This window comes from Pelophylax lessonae (genome assembly GCF_965119305.1).
Source record: "Pelophylax lessonae genome assembly, chromosome: 11".
Taxonomy (NCBI): domain Eukaryota; kingdom Metazoa; phylum Chordata; class Amphibia; order Anura; family Ranidae; genus Pelophylax; species Pelophylax lessonae.
The window spans coordinates 52,473,136-52,493,238 of NC_138778.1; the positions used below are offsets into that span (position 1 = coordinate 52,473,136).

The 20,103-nt window shown below is 43.5% G+C and overlaps 1 protein-coding gene across 1 annotated transcript; it reads left to right on the forward strand.

Moving 5' to 3' along the window:
- Positions 1 to 507: 507 nt before the first annotated feature.
- Positions 508 to 9,031, forward strand: ROMO1 (reactive oxygen species modulator 1). Its single transcript, XM_082271361.1, has 2 exons — positions 508 to 674; positions 8,566 to 9,031. Exons 1-2 carry the CDS (start codon positions 541 to 543, stop codon positions 8,672 to 8,674), a joined length of 243 nt encoding a protein of 80 aa, XP_082127487.1. The 5' UTR covers positions 508 to 540; the 3' UTR covers positions 8,675 to 9,031.
- The last annotated feature ends 11,072 nt before the right edge of the window (positions 9,032 to 20,103 follow it).

A 20,103-nucleotide genomic window follows, 5' to 3' on the forward strand; every position in this document is an offset into this window, starting at 1 on the left:
TTCTCAGCTCCTTCAGTAATTAAGTTTCATGGTTTAGGCTGCATTCACATGTCGGCTTATAATCGCGGGCAGAACCGCCGCGGTTCCGCCCGCGATTCGGAGATTTATTGCAAATCGCGGGACGCCTAGCGTTGCCCGTTGATTTGCAATAGCCCCCCAAACGCCGAGCGATGTTGCCGCGATTTACGCCCGCCGAATCGCGGCAACATCGCGCAAACAAAATCGCGGGACGCAATACGCTCCAAAAAAGTACAAGAGCTTCTTTGGAGCGTATTGCGTCCCGCGATTTTGTTTGCGCGATGTTGCCACGATTCGGCGGGCGTAAATCGCGGCAACATCGCTCGGCGTTTGGGGGGCTATTGCAAATCAACGGGCAACGCTAGGCGTCCCGCGATTTGAAATAAATCTCTGAATCGCGGGCGGAACCGCGGCGGTTCTGCCCACAATTATAAGCTGACATGTGAATGCAGCCTTAAGGCAATGCTGATATGTCTTATTTTGCACATGTTGACAAACATTAATAGGGTCGCTCTCTTGCAGATGCCGGTTTCTGTAGGTGGACCTTATGGGCAGTCACAGCCCCGTTGCTTTGACAAAATAAAGATGGGCTTCATGATGGGGTGCACTGTGGGCATGGCAGCTGGAGCACTCTTTGGCACATTCTCCTGTTTAAGGTGAGCAAACAAAAATGAATTTAAACTGTTTCTGAGATGAGAGTCCACAAAAAGCAAATATTACCTTTCGTGACTCTGGATTGCACATCGGCTTTGTTTAGAGCAGGGATCCTCAAACTAAGGCCCTCCAGCTGTTGCAGAACTACACATCCCATGAGGCATTGTAAAACTCTGACATTCACATACATGACTAGGCATGATGGGAATTGTAGTTCCTGAACAACTGGATGGCCATAGTTTGAAGACCCCTGATTTAGAATATGATGTCCAGTTGTGAAGACCTCTCAAACGGAAACGGTATTGATAGATAGAGCTGATCCAGAGACGGGCAACAAAAATGTTACAAGGTCTGAGAAATAAACCAACAGAAGAGGGTGGAGGGACTTAACATGTATGACCTTGAGTAAAAAGGGGCATCATTGGAACTTTGAATAAATGAATGCGGTATTAAACCCAAAAACAAAATGGTTATTTACTTACAGATTACAAGGCGGAAGACAAGCCGCAACTAAAGGCCCGTACACACGTGCAGATTGTCGGCCGAACGATCGGCCGATTTTCGGCTTGTTAGTATGATGCTTCCGACAGCCGACAGTGCACTTTCGGCCGAACAGAATCTGTCGTGCAAGCATTTAAAATTTTTGTATGCCGACACCAGAACGGACGATTGTTCGCCAGTCCGTACAGAATTCGGCCGACAGACAGCAGATTTGCAAGACTGGGCATGCTCAGAAAAGAAAAAAGACAAGGAAAGTGAACCATCACATGACATCACTTCTGCAGTCGGCTGTTGTTGGCCAACAAAATTCGTGTGCACTCTTTTGCAGTTTTCAACAGACAAGACAGCCCTCAGACAAAAGACGGCCGATCGGTCGGCCGACGATCGGTATGTGTGTACGGGGCTTAAGTGTAACAATTGGATTACTTTATTAAGGATAAAAAATATCACGAGAGGTAAAAACTCAAGAATGTCACCCGGTCTCTAAAGGTCCTAGGCAACATAGATCCCGGTCTCGATCCGCCTGAGGGTGGAGGGCTGAGATCCAAACGATCACCAGCACCGGAGGCTCTCAGGGCTTCCCGAGTCCGTGGAACACAGAGCGTGGTGGATGTGACGTCTTGCCTGGACCTGATGCAAGGATGTGGCGACGCGTTTGCAGAGCATGTGCTCCTTCTTCAGGGCATACGGGTATCCTGTTTTGAGTGGGGCTTATATGGGCAGCTAGAGTGGCGGAGGACCACAAGTCCCAGTGGCTGCAGGACTATCATATTTGAAACATTGATGACAAAAAGTCCAAAGTAATGAATGGAAAATTAAAAACAAATACAAAATATAAAAATAAGAATAAAAAAATAACAATTTTACAGATGCATTAAATGAGGTGTATGCACATACAGTCACGGCCAAAAATATTGCACCCCTGAATTTCTGTCAGATAATGCCCCACTTCGCCCAGGAAATTGTTGCAATTACAAATGTTTAGGTGTTCTCATGTTTATTTCTTTTGTTTGACACAAAAGAGTGGAGAAACAAAAAGTCAAATCTGACACACAAAATTCCAAAAATTGACTGGACAAAATAATTATTGGCACCCTCAGTTTAGTATTTGGTAGCACCCCTGCCCCCCAATCCCAGAATCCTGTAATCTTTAAAGAGGAAGTAAACCCTCCTCGGACACTTTTACCTATAGGTAAGCCTATGATAAGGCTTACCTATAGGTACTGTAAATATCTCCTAAACTTGTACCGTTTAGGAGATATTTACCTTACATGAAGCCAGTGACGTCACTGGCGCATGTGCTTTGAAGGAACGGCCGCTGGTGCCGTTCCTTCAGAGTCCCATGACCGTCGGCTCCCGCGCACATGCGTGGGAGTGACGTCACCGCGGCTCCGGCCAATCAGATGGCCGGATGCCGCCATCCCGTTAGACGGGCGACTGGACATGTCGCCCGTCATACAGGTAAGCGGGCGGCACGGCGGGGGCTCGTTCTAAGGTAAGTATTTCATAATGAGCTAGTATGCGGTGCATACTAGCTCATTATGTCTTTCTCTTTCAGGTTGCGAAAAAAAATCTATGGGTTTACAACCTCTTTAATGAGTATCTTACACCTTTTGGACCACTCTTTTATTTCACCGACTGCTCCAGGTCTCTCAGATTGGAAGGTTTTCTTTTTCCAACTGCTGTTTTTGAGATCTTGTCACAGGTGCTCTATGGGATTCAGATCTGGACTCATTGCTGGCCAGTTCTGTACTCTCCAGTGCTTTTTCTTAAACCATTTCTGGGTGCTTTTTGATGTGTGCTTTGGGTCATTGTCCTGCTGGAAGACCTACGACGAGACCCAACTTTCAGACACTAGGCCCTACATTGCACTTCACAATTTGGTATCTTCAGATTTCACAATGCCATGCACACGGTCAAGATATTCAGTGCTTGAAGCAGCAAAGCAACCCCAAAAAAATCAGTAAACCTCCACCATGTGTGACTGTAGGGACTGTGTTCTTTTCTTTAAAGGCCTCCTTTCTTTTTCTGAAAACAGTAGAACGATGGGCTTTATCAAAAAGCTGTAATTTTATTTTGTATGTCCACAGCACATTCTACTAAAAGTACTTTGGCTTCCTCAGATATGTTTTGGCAAACTCCAATGTGGCTTTTTTATGTTCCCTTTCAGCAGTGGGGTCCTCTTGGGTCTGCTATCATAGCGTCCATTTTCATTCAGATGGAGATTCATAGTTACATAGTTAGTCAGGTTGAAAAAAGACACAAGTCCCATCTGGCTCAACCAATAAAAAACAAAAACGGTAATAAAAACCCAACCATACAATCCTATACCCGCAGTTGATCCAGTGCAGAGTTGTACCCTGTGCCTGAAGGTCGGCTTGAATTTGTCTGGAAGTTGATTAAGGTTCTTTATCCACTATTCCAACAATCCTTTAACCACTTAAGCCCCGGAGGATTTTCCTGCTAAAAGACCAGGGGGTATTTTGCGATTCGGCACTGCGTGAATTTAACGGACAATTGCGCGGTCGTGCGACGCTGTACCTAAACGAATTTGACGTCCTTTTTTTCTCACAAACAGAGCTTTCTTTTGGTGGTATTTGATCACTTGTGCGATTTTTTTTTTTTTTGATCACGCGCTATAACAAAAAAAGAGCGACAATTTTGCAAAAATAGCAATATTTTTCACATTTTTTTATATGAAATTCCCCAAAAAAAAATGTAAAAATCAAAAATTTTTAACATTTTTGGCCAACTTGTTTTATGCTACCTATGTTTGGTAAAAAAAAAATCACAAAAAGCGTATTTTGATTGGTTTGCGCAAAAGTTATCGCGTTTACTAACAAAGGGAAAGATTTTTGTCATTTTTGGTGGGTTTTTTTTTTTAACGCGTAATGGCGGCGATCTGCGATTTATTTATTTTTTTTGCGGTACTGCGACATTGCGGCGGACAGATCGGACCCTTGACTGACATTTTTGGGGTTACCAGTGACATTTCTACAGTAATCAGTGCTATACATATGCACTATTACTGTAAAAATACACTGGCAGTGAAGGGGTTAACTTTATTTGGGAGGGAGGGGCTGTGTGTGTCCCTAGGGGCATGATTCTTACTGTGATTGGCTGTGGCTTCAGCTGTAAGGACACTGATCAACGGATCTACATACTAGATCCGTGTGATCAGTGTCTTTACAGCGAGGAGAATGACAGGCAGCTTGTTTACACAAGCTGCCTGACATTCTCCCTCTCCCCCGACGATCGCCGAGTGGCCGGCGGACATCGGGTCCGCTGGTCACACGCGCGGGGGGGGGGGGGTCAGTGACCGCGCGGGAGCGCGCGCTCGCTCCCCAGACCCTCCCAGGCTAGTGACGTTAATTAAGTAAATCTACTTGCGGCGGTCGGCAAGCGGTTAAACAATTTTTTTTCAGTCCAGGGAGTTTAGCTACAGTGCCAACTTCTTGGCAGTTTTGCGCACAGTGGATACAGGAATATTAAGATCTCTGAAGAGAGACTTGTACTCTTGAGATTGTCCATGCTCTTCCAACAAATTTTTGTTCTCAAATCCTCGTACAATTCTTTGCTGCTCTTTCTCTTCCCCTTGGTCCGTATGGCACAGAGAGACAATCAGCAGAAGGGTTGTCAGTTTTTGTCATTGTCGGTGGTCGGTGTGATTTCTGTATTGTCAGCACCTGTTATTTGATACAGATGAGTTTGATTACGAATTACAGGAGCTTCACAAACTGGAATGCACATATTTTTTTATAATTTTGAGACGGTGCCAATATTTTTGTCCAGTCCATTTTTTGGAGTTTTGTGTGGAATTTGCTAGATTTGGCTTTTTGTTTCTCCGTTTTTTTTTTTTTTTTTTGCCATACCAATAAAAACAAAAGAAACAAACATGAAAATGCCTAAAGATTTTCAATTGCACTAATTTTCTGGGCAAAATGGTGCATTATCTGACAGAAATTCAGGAGTGCCAATATTTTGGGCCATGACTGTATAAATCAGCAATCACATTGAGCTAGTTACTCACTAATGTATAAAAGACAAACGTGTAAAAAATGTGATTAATATTTCCACACACAGAAACAAATTGTATATACACACGTACAGGAAAAATTAATTATGTGTGTGTGTGTATATATATATATATATATATATATATGTATATGTATGTGTGTGTGTGTGTGTGTGTGTGTGTGATAGAGAGATATATAGTGCCTTGCGAAAGTATTCGGCCCCCTTGAACTTTGCAACCTTTTGCCACATTTCAGGCTTCAAACATAAAGATATAAAACTAATTTTTTGTGAAGAATCAACAAGTGGGACACAATCATGAAGTGGAACGAAATTTATTGGATATTTCAAACTTTGTTAACAAATAAAAAAACTGGAAAATTGGGCGTGCAAAATTATTCAGCCCCTTTACTTCAGTGCAGCAAACTCTCTCCAGAAGTTCAGTGAGGATCTCTGAATGATCCAATGTTGACCTAAATGACTAATGATGATAAATAGAATCCTCCTGTGTAATCAAAACTCCGTATAAATGCACCTGCACTGTGATAGTCTCAGAGGTCTGCTTAAAGCGCAGAGAGCATCATGAAGAACAAGGAACACACCAGGCAGGTCCGAGATACTGTTGTGGAGAAGTTTAAAGCCGGATTTGGATACAAAAAGATTTCCCAAGCTTTAAACATCCCAAGGAGCACTGTGCAAGCCATAACATTGAAATGGAAGGAGTATCAGACCACTGCAAATCTACGAAGACCTGGCCGTCCCTCTAAACTTTCAGCTCATACAAGGAGAAGACTGATCAGAGATGCAGCCAAGAGGCCCATGATCACTCTGGATGAACTGCAGAGATCTACAGCTGAGGTGGGAGACTCTGTCCATAGGACGACAATCAGTCGTATACTGCACAAATCTGGCCTTTATGGAAGAGTGGCAAGAAGAAAGCCATTTCTTAAAGAAATCCATAAAAAGTGTCGTTTAAAGTTTGCCACAAGCCACCTGGGAGACACACCAAACATGTGGAAGAAGGTTCTCTGGTCAGATGAAACCAAAATCGAACTTTTTGGCAACCATGCAAAACGTTATGTTTGGTGTAAAAGCAACACAGCTCATCACCCTGAACACATCATCCCCACTGTCAAAAATGGTGGTGGCAGCATCATGGTTTGGGCCTGCTTTTCTTCAGCAGGGACAGGGAAGATGGTTAAAATTGATGGGAAGATGGATGGAGCCAAATACAGGACCATTCTGGAAGAAAACCTGATGGAGTCTGCAAAAGACCTGAGACTGGGACGGAGATTTGTCTTCCAACAAGACAATGATCCAAAACGTAAAGCAAAATCGACAATGGAATGGTTCACAAATAAACATATCCAGGTGTTAGAATGGCCAAGTCAAAGTCCAGACCTGAATCCAATCGAATCTGTAGAAAGAACTGAAAACTGCTGTTCACAAACGATCTCCATCCAACCTCACTGAGCTCGAACTGTTTTACAAGGAGGAATGGGCAAAAATTTCAGTCTCTTGATGTGAAAAACTGATAGAGACATACCCCAAGCGACTTACAGCTGTAATCGCAGCAAAAAGTGGCGCTACAATGTTATTAACTTAAGGGGGCTGAATAATTTTGCACGCCCAATTTTTCAGTTTATTTGTTAAAGTTTGAAATATCCAATAAATTTCGTTCCACTTCATGATTGTGTCCCACTTGTTGATTCTTCACAAAAAATTACAGTTTTATATATTTGTTTGAAGCTTGAAATGTGGCAAAAGGTTGAAGTTCAAGGGGGCCGAATACTTTCGCAAGGCACTGTATCTCCACTAGCTTCCAGGTTTCGCACCGAATGGCTGTTCTGCTGCATTCTGAACACAGGAGGTTGTCCGCTTAGCACTGGTGACATCCAGAGAATGCTTTGCATCACCTGAATGTATGCAAACAGTTTTCTGAATGAAGTGGAGAGAGTGACAATACTGCCTTGCCTCTCAAGCTCATCCAATCAGAGAACACTGCATTAATTCAGAAAATGCTGATTGGCCAACCTCCTGTGTTAACAATGCAGCAAGTCAGCCCCTTGACGTGTTACCAAGAAGCAATTGGAGATCACTGGAGTACCCGTGTCTACTTCAGGAATTTACAGCTTTCAGGCCATCGGCCAGGTATGTTATATGGTGAGTTACATTGGCCCAAGTAAGACCAATATAACTATGTATAAAATATCCATCCCTGGAATTCCTCCTTAATTTTTGCAACAAAGTGATAAGGCAGCTTTAGAGCTGTCCATCTGTGGGTATCCCCTCTCCATCCTGCCATTAGATGCACAGCCCCAGCACATCTTAAAAGACAACTTGGCTTGTCTAACCACTTCTAAAAACCAAGTCAGCAATAGCAGCTACCATATATCTTCTCGCAGGTTTCCTCAAAGTGGAACTAAAGCCCTGTACACACGTACTGATCGTCGGCCGAACGATCGGCCGTCTTTTGTCCAGGGCTGTCGTGTCTGTTGAAAACTGCAAAAGACTGCACACGAATTTTGTCGGCCAACAACAGCCGACTGCAGAAGTGATGTCATGTGATGGTTAACTTTCCTGGTCTTTTCTTTTCTGAGCATGCCCAGTCTTGCAAATCTGCTGTCTGTCGGCCGAATTCTGTACTGACTGGCGAACAATCGGCCGTTCTGGTGTCGGCATACAAAAAATTTTAATGCTTGCACGACAGATTCTTTTCGGCCGAAAGTGCGCTGTCGGAAGCATCATACTAACAAGCCTACAATCGGCCGATCGGTCGTCGGCCGAATCTTTGCGCCATCTGTGTCCCATTGTGGAGATTTCCCTTCACTTCCTGTCCCATAACCAAATGGGAAGTGAGACAAAATCCCTGCAAATTAAGGAAATTCCTTGGGGATCCCCAGATCTCTAGGACTGGTGTCCCCATTGGAAGATTTCTCCTCTATTACTTTTCTGGGGACAACCCACAATTTGGGTTTTTCTTTCACTTACTTGATAATGGTAAATGGGACAAATTGGAGAGGGTGAATCTCCCTAACAGGAGCACAGATGGCAATAAGAACTGACAGGCGTTCTAATCTATCTCTACTCTATCCAAATCTAAAAAAGAAAAGTTTTGCCTTTAGCTAGTCAGTCCGACCAATCAAGATGGCCAAAGATCCTGAACCCAGAAGAATACAGAGTTCAGATGTTGGCCCCAGCAAGTGAAGGTGCATTTAGCATCACACTATGGGTGACAAGTGAAGTCATGTTAGTAGTTCAGGTATTTATGTTCTTGATTGAAGCTGCTCTTTAATTGAATGTGAAGAACTATTAGAAATCGTAGCAGAGTTGTGTATAGAAGACACGTTGCATTGATGGCACCTTTTTCTCTTTCAGAATTGGAATGCGAGGGCGAGAACTTTTCGGCGGCATTGGAAAGACCATGATGCAAAGCGGTGGCACCTTTGGTACATTTATGGCCATTGGAATGGGAATTCGGTGTTAAGTTATGTTTTGTTAATGGCTGCATTATTGATCTATAAAAGATTTCGGAGATTATCCATAGTGTCTTTATCGATTGTTTAGGTAGATGCCATTCTGCAAAGCTGTCCCTGGAAATGGCTGGCTTGTTCAGTGAGAAAGGAGGGGCACGTTCTAGCCCTATCATTGCTATGTTCACTCAGATTCAATGATATTATTATGAATTTCCAGTATAGAATTATACTGTATAGAATTAGGTGTCCGTTTTTGGTGTAAGCTCTCATTTGAGAGCTTTCCTTTCAAATGTACACTACTATGACTTGCTATATATTGCTTTCTATAATTTTAACAAGGAACAATAAAACCTTTTTTTCCAATTAAATGTTGCTAGCTGTGTGTTTTTTTTTTTTTTTTTTTTTTTTTTTTTTATTATTACATAAAGTACAGTTGCTAGCTTGTTTTGATTCAAATCGGGTTTCTGGCCATTGATAGTCTCCTATTTAATGGAACACAATGTTCTGTGACTGCAATCTTTGGAGTGAACTACAACCTTGAGGAAAGGAGGGAGATAATTGAAGCCTATAAAGTAGACCTCCTCCATCCAAAAGTAACAAAGACAAAAATGAATAGCCAGTTTGAAGGCTGAAATCACAAAATCAGCTTTTACTGCAATGTTCTCCTTTTTTAATACAGAGATTTTACCCACAGTACCTTTTCTGCCGCTAGATGCCTTGTCACTGATGGCCAGTATCCATTAACCCACTTCTTCTGAGCCCAGATGATCGTAGACCTGCCCCAGACTGTAACTAGACAGCATAGATGAGCTAGTTTTTCTCCCTTTGCTGTAGGATGCTCCTTGTTGGCACATGAATTTATTAGCTTCGTGTACTGCTATTCATCTCGCATTCCAGCCCTGCTGATACAGGGGCATCTGTAGCAAACCAGGCTACAAAAAAATGGCGCCCCCTCAGCTCTCAAGGCTGTAAAAAATGGTCGCAACAGGGAGAGGGGCCCAGACAGGCGCCCCCCACCAAGCCCATTCCCCCTCAAGGAGCGATCGTTTTGGGCGCCGGCGGCATGCTCCCCCTCCCATCCCCATCGCCAGTGCCGCACCTCAATTCACTTAAGAGAATTCTGTCAGCCCTAGGGGATGGGTGAGCACATGGGGGCCACAGAGGCCACTTAGCTGTGGGGAGGGGAGACGCAAGGATCTGACAATCCCAGGGAGCGGGCCCGCATCTGCCCCAAAAGAGGGAGGACAGCTGCTTACCACACCAGGAACAGGGTGGGCACCGCTCCAGACAGGACATGGCTCCATCGTAATGTGGGTGCTGTCAGCCAGGAGAAAATAGAAAATGCTGAGACTCAGGCAGAAGCCAGTTTGTATCGCGAGACGTTTAACTCTCAGGCCAGCCACCCTCCAGTGAAGCTGTGTCGTGGCCGACCTAGCATGGGGCTGCGGTTTGCACGTGCTCGCTGGCTGGACATGGGGGACCCTAAGGATCTAGATTATCCAGTTCATCGCCCAGTCTGGCAGTTGATGGTAGATTCTCACAGGAACAAAATAATATAAGATGGAAAAAATTCAATTTAAAAGGGAAAAAAAAATATCTAGGACCAGAGATCCCAGCAGGGAACCAGGTCCTTACTCCCGAACCTGAAATGAAAAAGGAAACAAAACTGAATACCTATAGCAGGAAGAGGGAGTATACCTCCAGGGACTGCCCCACAGGCCTGCTCAAGCTTTTCTCTGCCTAGTGTCCTACTCCTGTAGGGGGCAGCATAACCCTACAGTCAAGATAAAGACTGTGTCTGTCAATGAACAAAAAAGTGTTTTTCTGGAAATTTTGTCTCATCAAACTTTCGATGGAATCCACACAGAAAATCAGAGCAGATGGCCCACATTGTCTATGTAACCAGGGATGGAGGCACCTCGCCTACAGGCTGGTGCTTCATTTAAAGTCCCACCGTGCGATTTTCGTGCGTTTTTGGTGGATGCAGTCTAATTTGACCCCAGTTTTTTCATATACAGGGATGGAGACCATAGCATGACCTGCTTGTCTCATGTAAAGTCCCAAATATTTTATGAAATTAGGGATGGAGGCACTGTGCTATACAGGCAAATTACCTCATATAAAGTCCCAATCTGTTTTTTACACTGTATCCGCCAAGGGATTGGAGGTGTATGCTTCTCAGCTGGTCGTTTTCAGTTTGTACCATCTTAAGAACATTGCTATTAGAGCATTGAGATACTATACCAGTCGTGGATGGAGGTGGGTTGGGGGAAGTTTGGGCTGCTCCCACCTGCCCCCTATCCACCCATTAGCAGCCATGTGCTTCCAGAGTGGAGACACTCAAATTTAAGTGTTAGGGGCTGCAGATGAAACAGGGTGCCGTGTCGTGGCTCTGCAGCTTACACATGCGTTTGCAAATGCGTGTCAACTAAACCCCTGTTCTTTATTTATACCGAGACAGGTTTACTTGGTTGGTGGCAGACTGGAGGGTGAGTACATCAGACTGGGGGCTGGCTGGCTTCCATGCACCTCTTTTAATCCTTTTTCAATTTGTTTTTGGCAAATGTATTTGCTCTTTAACAGCACAATCTTGCAATGCAGAGTCTTGTTGGTTGTTTATTGTCCTATTCCAGTTTGCTGCAGTTTAACGTAATTAAATTAATATAAATTTTCAATCTGCAGAATCTTTGAAAAAGCAACATGTTCAATAGATACAGTGAGATTTTTGTTTTTAGGAAAGACAGCAGAATCAAGTAAAAGAATAGCCCACTTTTTTTGAAAACTTTTTCTTTCAAGAGTAGACTACACATTCCATCTGTTCATAAACGGGAAATATTTCTGCAGGCCTTTGTCCCCAAAGGGGCATGGCAAGGAGGTGGAGAGTTGGGTTGCACAATGCCAAGGCTTTTGCAGACAGAGGCAATGATATTTTCTTTATTAACAAACATGTTGAGTGAAAGCTCCCTCTTATGACAATCGGGGGGGGGGGGGAGAGAACTTCCACAGCTTCCTCCAATACTGCCCTAATATCCTCTCATTCCCTTCTGTGCCTGCGACCTAAAGGACAACCATATCAGGATCCAACTTCCATTGAGAAACTGGGTAGAAGAGGCATGACATTGTTGGGCTCTTGAAGATGGCTGTAATCTGTCCAAGAAATGTGACACAGATGCAGAGAATTCTGCATTAGTCACATGGGCTGCTTGTTAGGTGCCTGAAATAGTGCTAAAATCAGATTCCAAGACCAATGTTACAGCCAACTCTTGTTCCAGTGTAAAGGATGTATTATGACAGTTATTCGAGCAGAGCAAAGGTACACTTTCAAGTTTGCATTGACTCTTTTGCCTGGTCTCCACCATCCGCTTCAAGTGAGGGTATTCCTCTGTGGGCACTCATAGAATAGGGTGTGCCCATAAGGATGTTGAAACTCTGATGTAGACTGTCCTGTAATGAATCCTTGGGGCAAAAGGATGGGAGCAGGGCAGCCATTAGAAATTTTTGGGGCCCCTTACACAGCTTTAGGTCTGGGGCTGACCACAAACATTCCTCAAGGCCCATCCACTGGCTCTCCCACCAAATCCACCCACTAGCCATCCCACCATGTCCTTCAGTGCACCCACTTTTATTTTAATACTTTTACAACCTAATATATCCTCCATTCCATGTCCTCTTCCTCCTCCACTTGCATATCCATCCTATGTCCTCCTCCTTCTCCATCCCATGTGCTTCTCTTCCAGTCCCATCTCCCCCATCCCATGTCCTCCTCCTCCTCCATCCCATGTCTTCCTGCTCCTCCAGTCCCATCTTCCACATCCTCCTCCTTCTGCAGTCCCATCTTCACCATCCCATGTCTTCTTTCCCCAGTCCCACCCACCTCCTCTGTCGCACATCCTCCTCCTCCTCCATCCCATGTCCTTCTCCAGTCTCATCTCCCCTCTGTTAGTCCTCTCTTCCAGTGTCCTCCCACGGTAGTCATTCTATCCCTTCTGCGCCGTCAGTACAGCCCATATCCGGTCCAGTGTAATCCCTCCAGTATGTAGAGAAGAGTGTGGAGGGTATGAAAGTGGCAGAATGGGGAAGGACTTATTTTAATGGCAGTCTGTGGGGTGACTAGGGAGTGATGTCTGTCTGCTGGATGTATGAAGTGGTATGGGGGTGATACAAGCTGCGGGGAGTAGGGGGCTGAGATGTTGTCAGATTGTGATGTTTAGAATAAAAAAATTAACTATTGTGCTCACTCACTAAAATATACAATACAGAATACAAAATTGGTACTCAAAGAAAATATCCTCCTTTTTATAAGATGTGTGTGTGTGTGTGTGTGTGTGTGTATATATATATATATATATATATATATATATATAATGTGTGTGTATGTATATAGATAGATAGATAGATAGATAATTTATTATCCACCCCCAGCACTGTTCATGTCCAGATGATGTGAAATTTAATTTGACAATTTAACCCTGTGTTATCCAAGTTCTGAGTCTGCACAATCAGAAGTGTAAACTAACCACATAAACAAAGGGTTAAATGAACGATCGATCTTACATTACGGTCACGTTATCTGGACTGAGTGGTTGGGGGATGTTGTTTATATAGATAGGGCTGTGTGCCAGCTTGGGAGATATCTGTCACACTCCCTGTCTCTTGATTTGCCTCCTCTCTTTATCCCTGCAATACCTAAAAGGCAAATCCTAACAAACTTTGGCAGCTTTTCATCCAAGGAGATTTTGCTTATAAAAATCTCAGCTCATCTTCTCCCTGTAGTTTGAGCAGCTGTCCCGGCCAGCAGTAGCTACAGTGAGCACCGCCCTTCTTCAGCACACCGCACTGGTGATTGGAGGAGGGGGTGGGGTTTGAGTCCAAGATCAGTGCGGGAGACAAGGGAGTGCAGAAGAGAAAGGAGCTTTGGAGATTCTAAATACATACCCTGCCGATGCAGTGTATGTATTTAGATGCAATAACGCTGCTGCTGTCCCCACAGTGGCAAGTATATCCCCCCTCAACTTACCCTGGACCCTCAGTCTGCCTCTGGTCAGAATGGAGGAGGAGCCCAGGCTCCATCGGCTAGGTGTGCTGTTGTGATAAGCAGCAGGGACCTATCACAGAGTGGTTCATTGCGGCCCCGGTCCTCAGAGAATATGTGGGGAATGAGCCCAGAGACGCGATCCCTGCCCGGGCCCCTAGAGACACCTGGGCCCCCTATAGGTGTATGGGCCTGATGGCGGCCCTGGGTGGGAGAAAGCGCCCGATAACCATATAAAGGTTCTGGGCCAAACTACCAGTAAAGTGTGCAAGCAGTGATGTATCACCTGCTGCTGGATCCAGTGCAGCCATGCAGGATCCAGTGCCCAAAGTAGCACTGTGTCATCCCCACAGTGAGGGGTCTGGGTATAGCTCCCAAGGTTGTGCCAATCTTGATACATTGCTTCTATGCTGCCATTAGAAGACAGTGAGGGCTTGATTAAAGAATTGAAAGATAAAATAGGAAAAAATAACTAGTTAAGCCAAGGGTGATTTTTTTCTGTGAAAGAGAAAAGGTCCATCACCTTCAGTCACTAGCACAAAACTGAGAGGAGTAGGGTTATAGAGGAGGCGTCCAGGGCCGCATTTCCACTAAAGTGCTAGACAGACACTTTTCGATTGCAGGCAGGTGATGCATTAGTATCCCTACTTTGATGATCCTTAAGTGCTCCTCCCCCAGAGCAACGCAAGGAAACTATGAGCTCCGGTATCTTCGTGAATCAAAGGCGTGCCTGCCTATGATTCGTTGTCAACTTTGAAAGCTTTCAGACAGGATAGCTTGGCAGTGCTCATGCTCTCGTCTGAACACATCTGAGCTTATCCCTTGAGTGTACTGCGCTGATCCCCAATGGCCATCCTCTTCAGTCTATCCAAGGTGCTTGTGTGTGACATGGAAAGGACGAGAGGAGGGTCTGCGAGGGATCAGTGCGCCAGAACAGGTAGATCTGTCACAGCAGCTTCCCTGTATGGCTCTGCAGCCGGGGATACATACTGTGCCTTACATTACCCTGCTGACCCCTGTACACCGCCCTACCTCCCTATGACCTCTGTATGCTACCCTAAAAACTACTTATACTGGCCAGAATTCCAAAGACAGCCAGGCCGGAAACTAGTCAAGCAAGTCAGCCTGCAGTTCCAGTTCTGCCTTTATGATGGACTCCAAAATTAGGCTTGTGGGGGTAACCGATTGCTCCTCGGACATTGTAAAAAAAACAAAGCAGTTTCTCACTGATGCTTTTTAAACTTTTTTTTTAAGTTTTAAAGTAGGCTACATTTATATTTTTACAGAGACACTTGTTTTATTATATTAATGCCATTACTTTATTTCGAGAGTGCAAGGTAATTAAAAACAAAAAAAAAGGGAGGGGGTGCAGCACCCCAATGATCCCAGTGTCCTGTATGATTACGATTTTTAACCCCTTCACGCCAACGGAAAGCAAATATGCAGCCTCGGCTTGAGGGGGTTGTCCTGGGGTGATGCCTGCAGCTGTACCTTTTTTAAAGCCGACAGCCGGCTTTCTTGAAATCACAACCGATGCTGCTGAGTAGCTGCTTGGCTGTCATTGCAAGGAGTGGGAGGGGAGCCCCCCCCCCCCCTCCTTCGGCTTGCCAAGGGTTTCCCATTACGCTGGCTGGCCAAAGACCCGAACAAGGTCAGATTCGGCTTGGATCTGGTCTCCGATGTAAAAACCCAGAAGCGATGTTATGAAATCACTTCTGGCCCAGAATGATTTACCATAATGACCAGGCCATTGTTTGCAATTTGGCACTGTATGACTGACAATTGTGCAGTCATGCAATGCTGTACCTAAACTAAATTGATGTTCTTTTTTCCCCACAAATGGGGCTTTCTTTTGGTGGTATTTGATCACCTCTGCAGTTTTTATTTTTTGCGATATAAACAAAAAAAGACCAAAAATTGAGGAAAAAAATTTAATTCTTTACTTTTTTCTTTTAAAAAATATCCAATAAACTCAATTTTTGTCATACATTTAGGCTATGGTGTACGCAGCTTTTACTTTCGGATCTGCCTATCTCATTTCTTAAGTGCTAAAATGGCAGGGCAGTATAACCCCCCCCCCCCCCCCAATTATCCCTTTTTGGAAAGTAGACACCCCAAGGAATTTTCTGAGAGGCATGATGAGCCCATTGAATATTTAATTTTTTTGTCACAGGTGTTTGAAATATTACAAAAAAAAAAGTTTACACAAAGTTGTCATTGAAATGATATATTGCGCACACATGCCATTGGTATATGTGGAATTACAACCCAAAATTCATTCTGCTGCTTCTCCTTAGTATGGAGATACCACGTGTGAGACTTTTTGGCACAAAAGCCGTGTACAGGACCCCGAAAACCAATCACTGCCTTCAGGCTTTCTTTTTGGTTTTTTTTTTTATTTATTTATCAATATTTTAATTATTACAAAATTCAATAAAAACCTTGAATAGTACACAATCCAGACTTCTGTATAATATAAAGAAACAAGTACAATTAATTTACCAAAACTTCTTTTTCACCCCTCTCTCCACTACCCCCTCTCCTTATCTCATAATTTTCTTTTTCTCCTTCATTCATTTTAGTGTATTCTCTAGTTTTTTTTTAACTCATTCCAGCATTCCCATAAGGTTTCCCATTTCTTCCTGTCCTCCTCTCCCTCTATGCACAGATATTTCCCATCTCCCAATGAAAGGTGGTGTTGTCTGTTCCATCCCTTTTACTAATATTTGATATTTTATTCCCATGTCCCTCTGATACACATATTTGCTCAAAGGGTAATAGCTCTTTTTCTGATGTTAATGGTTGTGGTAGTGTCATTACAAAGTGCTTTAACTGGCTATATCGCCATTCATCTATTTTTCCCGTGCCTTCAGGCTTTCTAAGGGCGTAAATTGTTGGTTTAACTCCTCACTACCTATCAAAGTTTCGTAGGCCATGAAATGCCAAGATAGCACAAAACCCCCAAATTATCTATTTTTGGAAAGTAGACAGCCTAAGCTATTTGCTGAGAGGCATTTTGAGTATTTTGCAGATCTTGCTTTTTGTCACAAAGTTTTGAAAAAAGAAAAAAAAAAATTCCTTTTCTTTCTTCATTTTCCAAAACAAAAATGAGAGCTGCAAACTACTCACCATGCCTCTTAGCAAATACCTTAGGGTGACTACTTTATCAAAAAGGGGGGTTGTGCTATCTTGGCATTTCATGGCCTCCGATGGTGTGATAGGTAGTGAGGAGTGAAAACTGGATTTTTGTAAAAACTTACCGTAAAATCCTTTTCTCTGAAGTTCATCGACAGGCGCAGCTCTGCTTAATCAGACTATAGGGTTACGCTCCTCCCACTAGGGATAGTCACTAGGAGGAAAAAAGCTTTTCCACGCCTATAGGAGCTGTTCCAGCATGCATAACCCCTCAGGCTCTGCTATACTCAAACAGTTGTGTTGCAAGCAGTGACAGAAAAAGACCCAATAACTCAAAAGTAGAGGGGTGGGTTCTGCGTCTGTCAATGAACTTCAGAGAAAAGGATTTTACAGCAAGTTCTTACAAAAATCCATTTTTCTCTATCGTTCATCGACAGATGCAGCTCTGCTTAATCATAGACTATAGCAGTGTTTCTCAACTCTGGTCCTCGGGGCACACTAACAGGCCAGATTTTAAGTATTACCTTGGGGAGATGCAGACTAGAATACTGCAATCACTGAGCAGCAAATGATATCACCTGTGATGTATTTCAGTTTTCTTGCAAACCTGGCCTGTTAGTGTGCCCTGAGGACCGGAGTTGAGAAACACTGGACTATAGAAAGGCATACAAGGGAAAGTGATCTGCCACGGAAGTGTAATTGTCTAGCTAACTCCATCCCTAGTAACATAGTAGAAGAAAAAGGAGGAGTGTGGGACTTTGAATGAGTATAGCTAGACATATATATCTGCTATATGGTGTAATAGGCATGTCCTACTGCTTATTGTCAGTCCGTGAAGGACTGGCAATGCATAGGTTAGATTAATGTAGCATATATGACTCTGTAAATCATATTATTAAATCATAATAGATGCCAATTATATTCAAAACAAAGAAAGTATATCATGTCCAAAATCACAATAATAAAACATATTTATTGTGGAAATATTCTTTTTTACAGGTAAGCACCTTTTAAAATATAAAACTTTATATCACCCAAACCATGGGGACCCCTCAAGGGTTAACACACAATCGAACATTTAACTATTCTAATCTGGCACGATATATTACCATACTAATACAGATTATACATACAGAACATATACAAGGAAAGACATACATGAATGTATATAAATTAGCAATAAAACCATACATATTCATATTAGAGATCAAAAACAGCTTGATATAAGAATGTGAATCTCATTGAAAAACATAATCTTAAACTTAGATAGGATTTTCATGGAGTAACTTGGATGATTGTTAGTTTATTGTACCAGGTGTGAATAGGATGATATAAGTAGTATATCGGCTCGACGCGTTTCGTGGAGCTTTGTCCACTCATCAGGAGCAAAAAAGAATTGGTTTCTGAAAGTGAAAATATGAATAAGGTTTAGGTATAGATGTAGGATATGGAAAAAAAAAAAATAATTTTATAATATTTTATATAAGATCAATAAGGGGATGAACACTACCTTAAACTAGTGTCATCGATCCATAAACAAACCAGTCCGGTGCCGGCAAACAGGGGCCGCTCCAGGAGAACGCCTGTCCCGGGGCTGAAGCATGGGTTGCACCCCACACACATGGGGGCAGCAGGAAAGAGAGGACCCAAGTAGAATTATATATTGATAAACGAACCAAACAGAGAGGCTTTTGGGAGATTAATCCAAAAAGTATGGGTCAGCGATCGTTGGAACCTGAGGCAGTCTGAAAATATATGTATAGAATTGGGATAAATATCTAACATGAACTAGAAGGAAAGAAAAAATATATATAGGCTCACAAAATTCTATCTTAAATATATTATATACGGGGTTCAAAAGAAATTTTTTGATCCCAAAAAAGAATCTGCCTGTGGGTGACCGAGCATTGGATAAAGGTTGGAAGAAGGGGGATTAGACGGTACGTGTAGTTGGAATGGTATCTAGCAAGCGTGTCATATAGTTAAGTGAAGTGAGATGAGATAAGTGATGAAAATTGGATATACATGGAGAATGACCAGAAATCATGTACAGAATTACATGCACTGGAAACCAAAACGACCAGATAGAGGAACATATTGGGACGAAGATCACCAAGTGTGAGAGGATATATGAAAAAGTGATGGATTAATGATGTAGTGATATGTAATTAAATGGGAGACCTGGAAAGGTTAAAGAAGGGACCAAATGGTCCAGACCGATAAAAGTGAAACGGTATTAAATACACAAGGGTCAGAAGGAAAAGAGGTGCCAGAGTGACAAGTACGTGAGGGCTTGTGAAAGGCAGAAAGCGTGGAAAGGTGACATAATTAACCAGTGAACCTAAATTAAGTGAATAAGGTGGAAAGTCTATTGGAAAAATAAATCAGGGTGAGCAATAGCATGTAAAATGATTTACCAGAGAAAATTTTTTTTTTCGGAGAACATAGGAGAGGTCCAAACAAACCAGCGCGTCCATAGTGAGCGGGAGTGAGGACCACGCTAACGCCATGTTAAGCGTCAGTATATATAGGCGGTTCACGTCTCCCGCCTACATCCGGTCGGTCAGACCGGATGACGGCGGGAACAGACCGCCCACTGACGTCACATGAGATGGAAGGAGTTGCCATAGCAGCGTGACGCCGACTGGAGTCACGTATCAGGCCACTCGGAAACATGGCGCCGATGGAGGGCGTGACGCTCCGCCCCCGGCCCGGATGCCGAAAGAGACGGGCTCGGGAGGGGAGAAGTCCGGCCACCCATCGCAGCCCAGGACAGGAAACCCGAGGCAGCCCTGACAGCCAACTTGCGGACCGGATGTAAATGGATTAAAACACACTACATCTGTACTTAGTAAAAGTTGCTGATTGTGTGTCTAGGGAGTAGATTGATATTGGACATATTGTTGGATCTGAGGGAAAGGATGAATTGAGGTAAGGGGATAATAAAGAGTCTGAAATAAACTAGATATAGATGTCTAAAAAAGAACAAAAGGTTTATTATATGTATTAATGTCAGATGCTGAGTGTGGCAGACCTACAAAGCGGGTGTTTTCCTGGACTATAGGGATGTCCCAAAGCAGTAAAAACATGAGGGGTGGGAACAAGACAGGAACAAAAAACCTGAATGCCCCAATGGTCAAACGTAGCCAACCAGGTAAAACAGAGCTCAACCAAAAACAACAGGAGCACTAAGAGAAGTGCTTATGCCGCTGTACAGAACACTGGTGAGACCTCACTTGGAGTATTGTGTGCAGTACTGGAGGCCATATCTCC

Coding starts and splice junctions, on each gene's coding strand:
- ROMO1 (XM_082271361.1), top strand. CDS start 541: ATGCCGGTTTCTGTAGGTGGACCTTATGGGCAGTCACAGCCCCGTTGC. Junction 675..8,565: donor GGCACATTCTCCTGTTTAAG/GTGAGCAAACAA, acceptor TTTCTCTTTCAG/AATTGGAATGCGAGGGCGAG.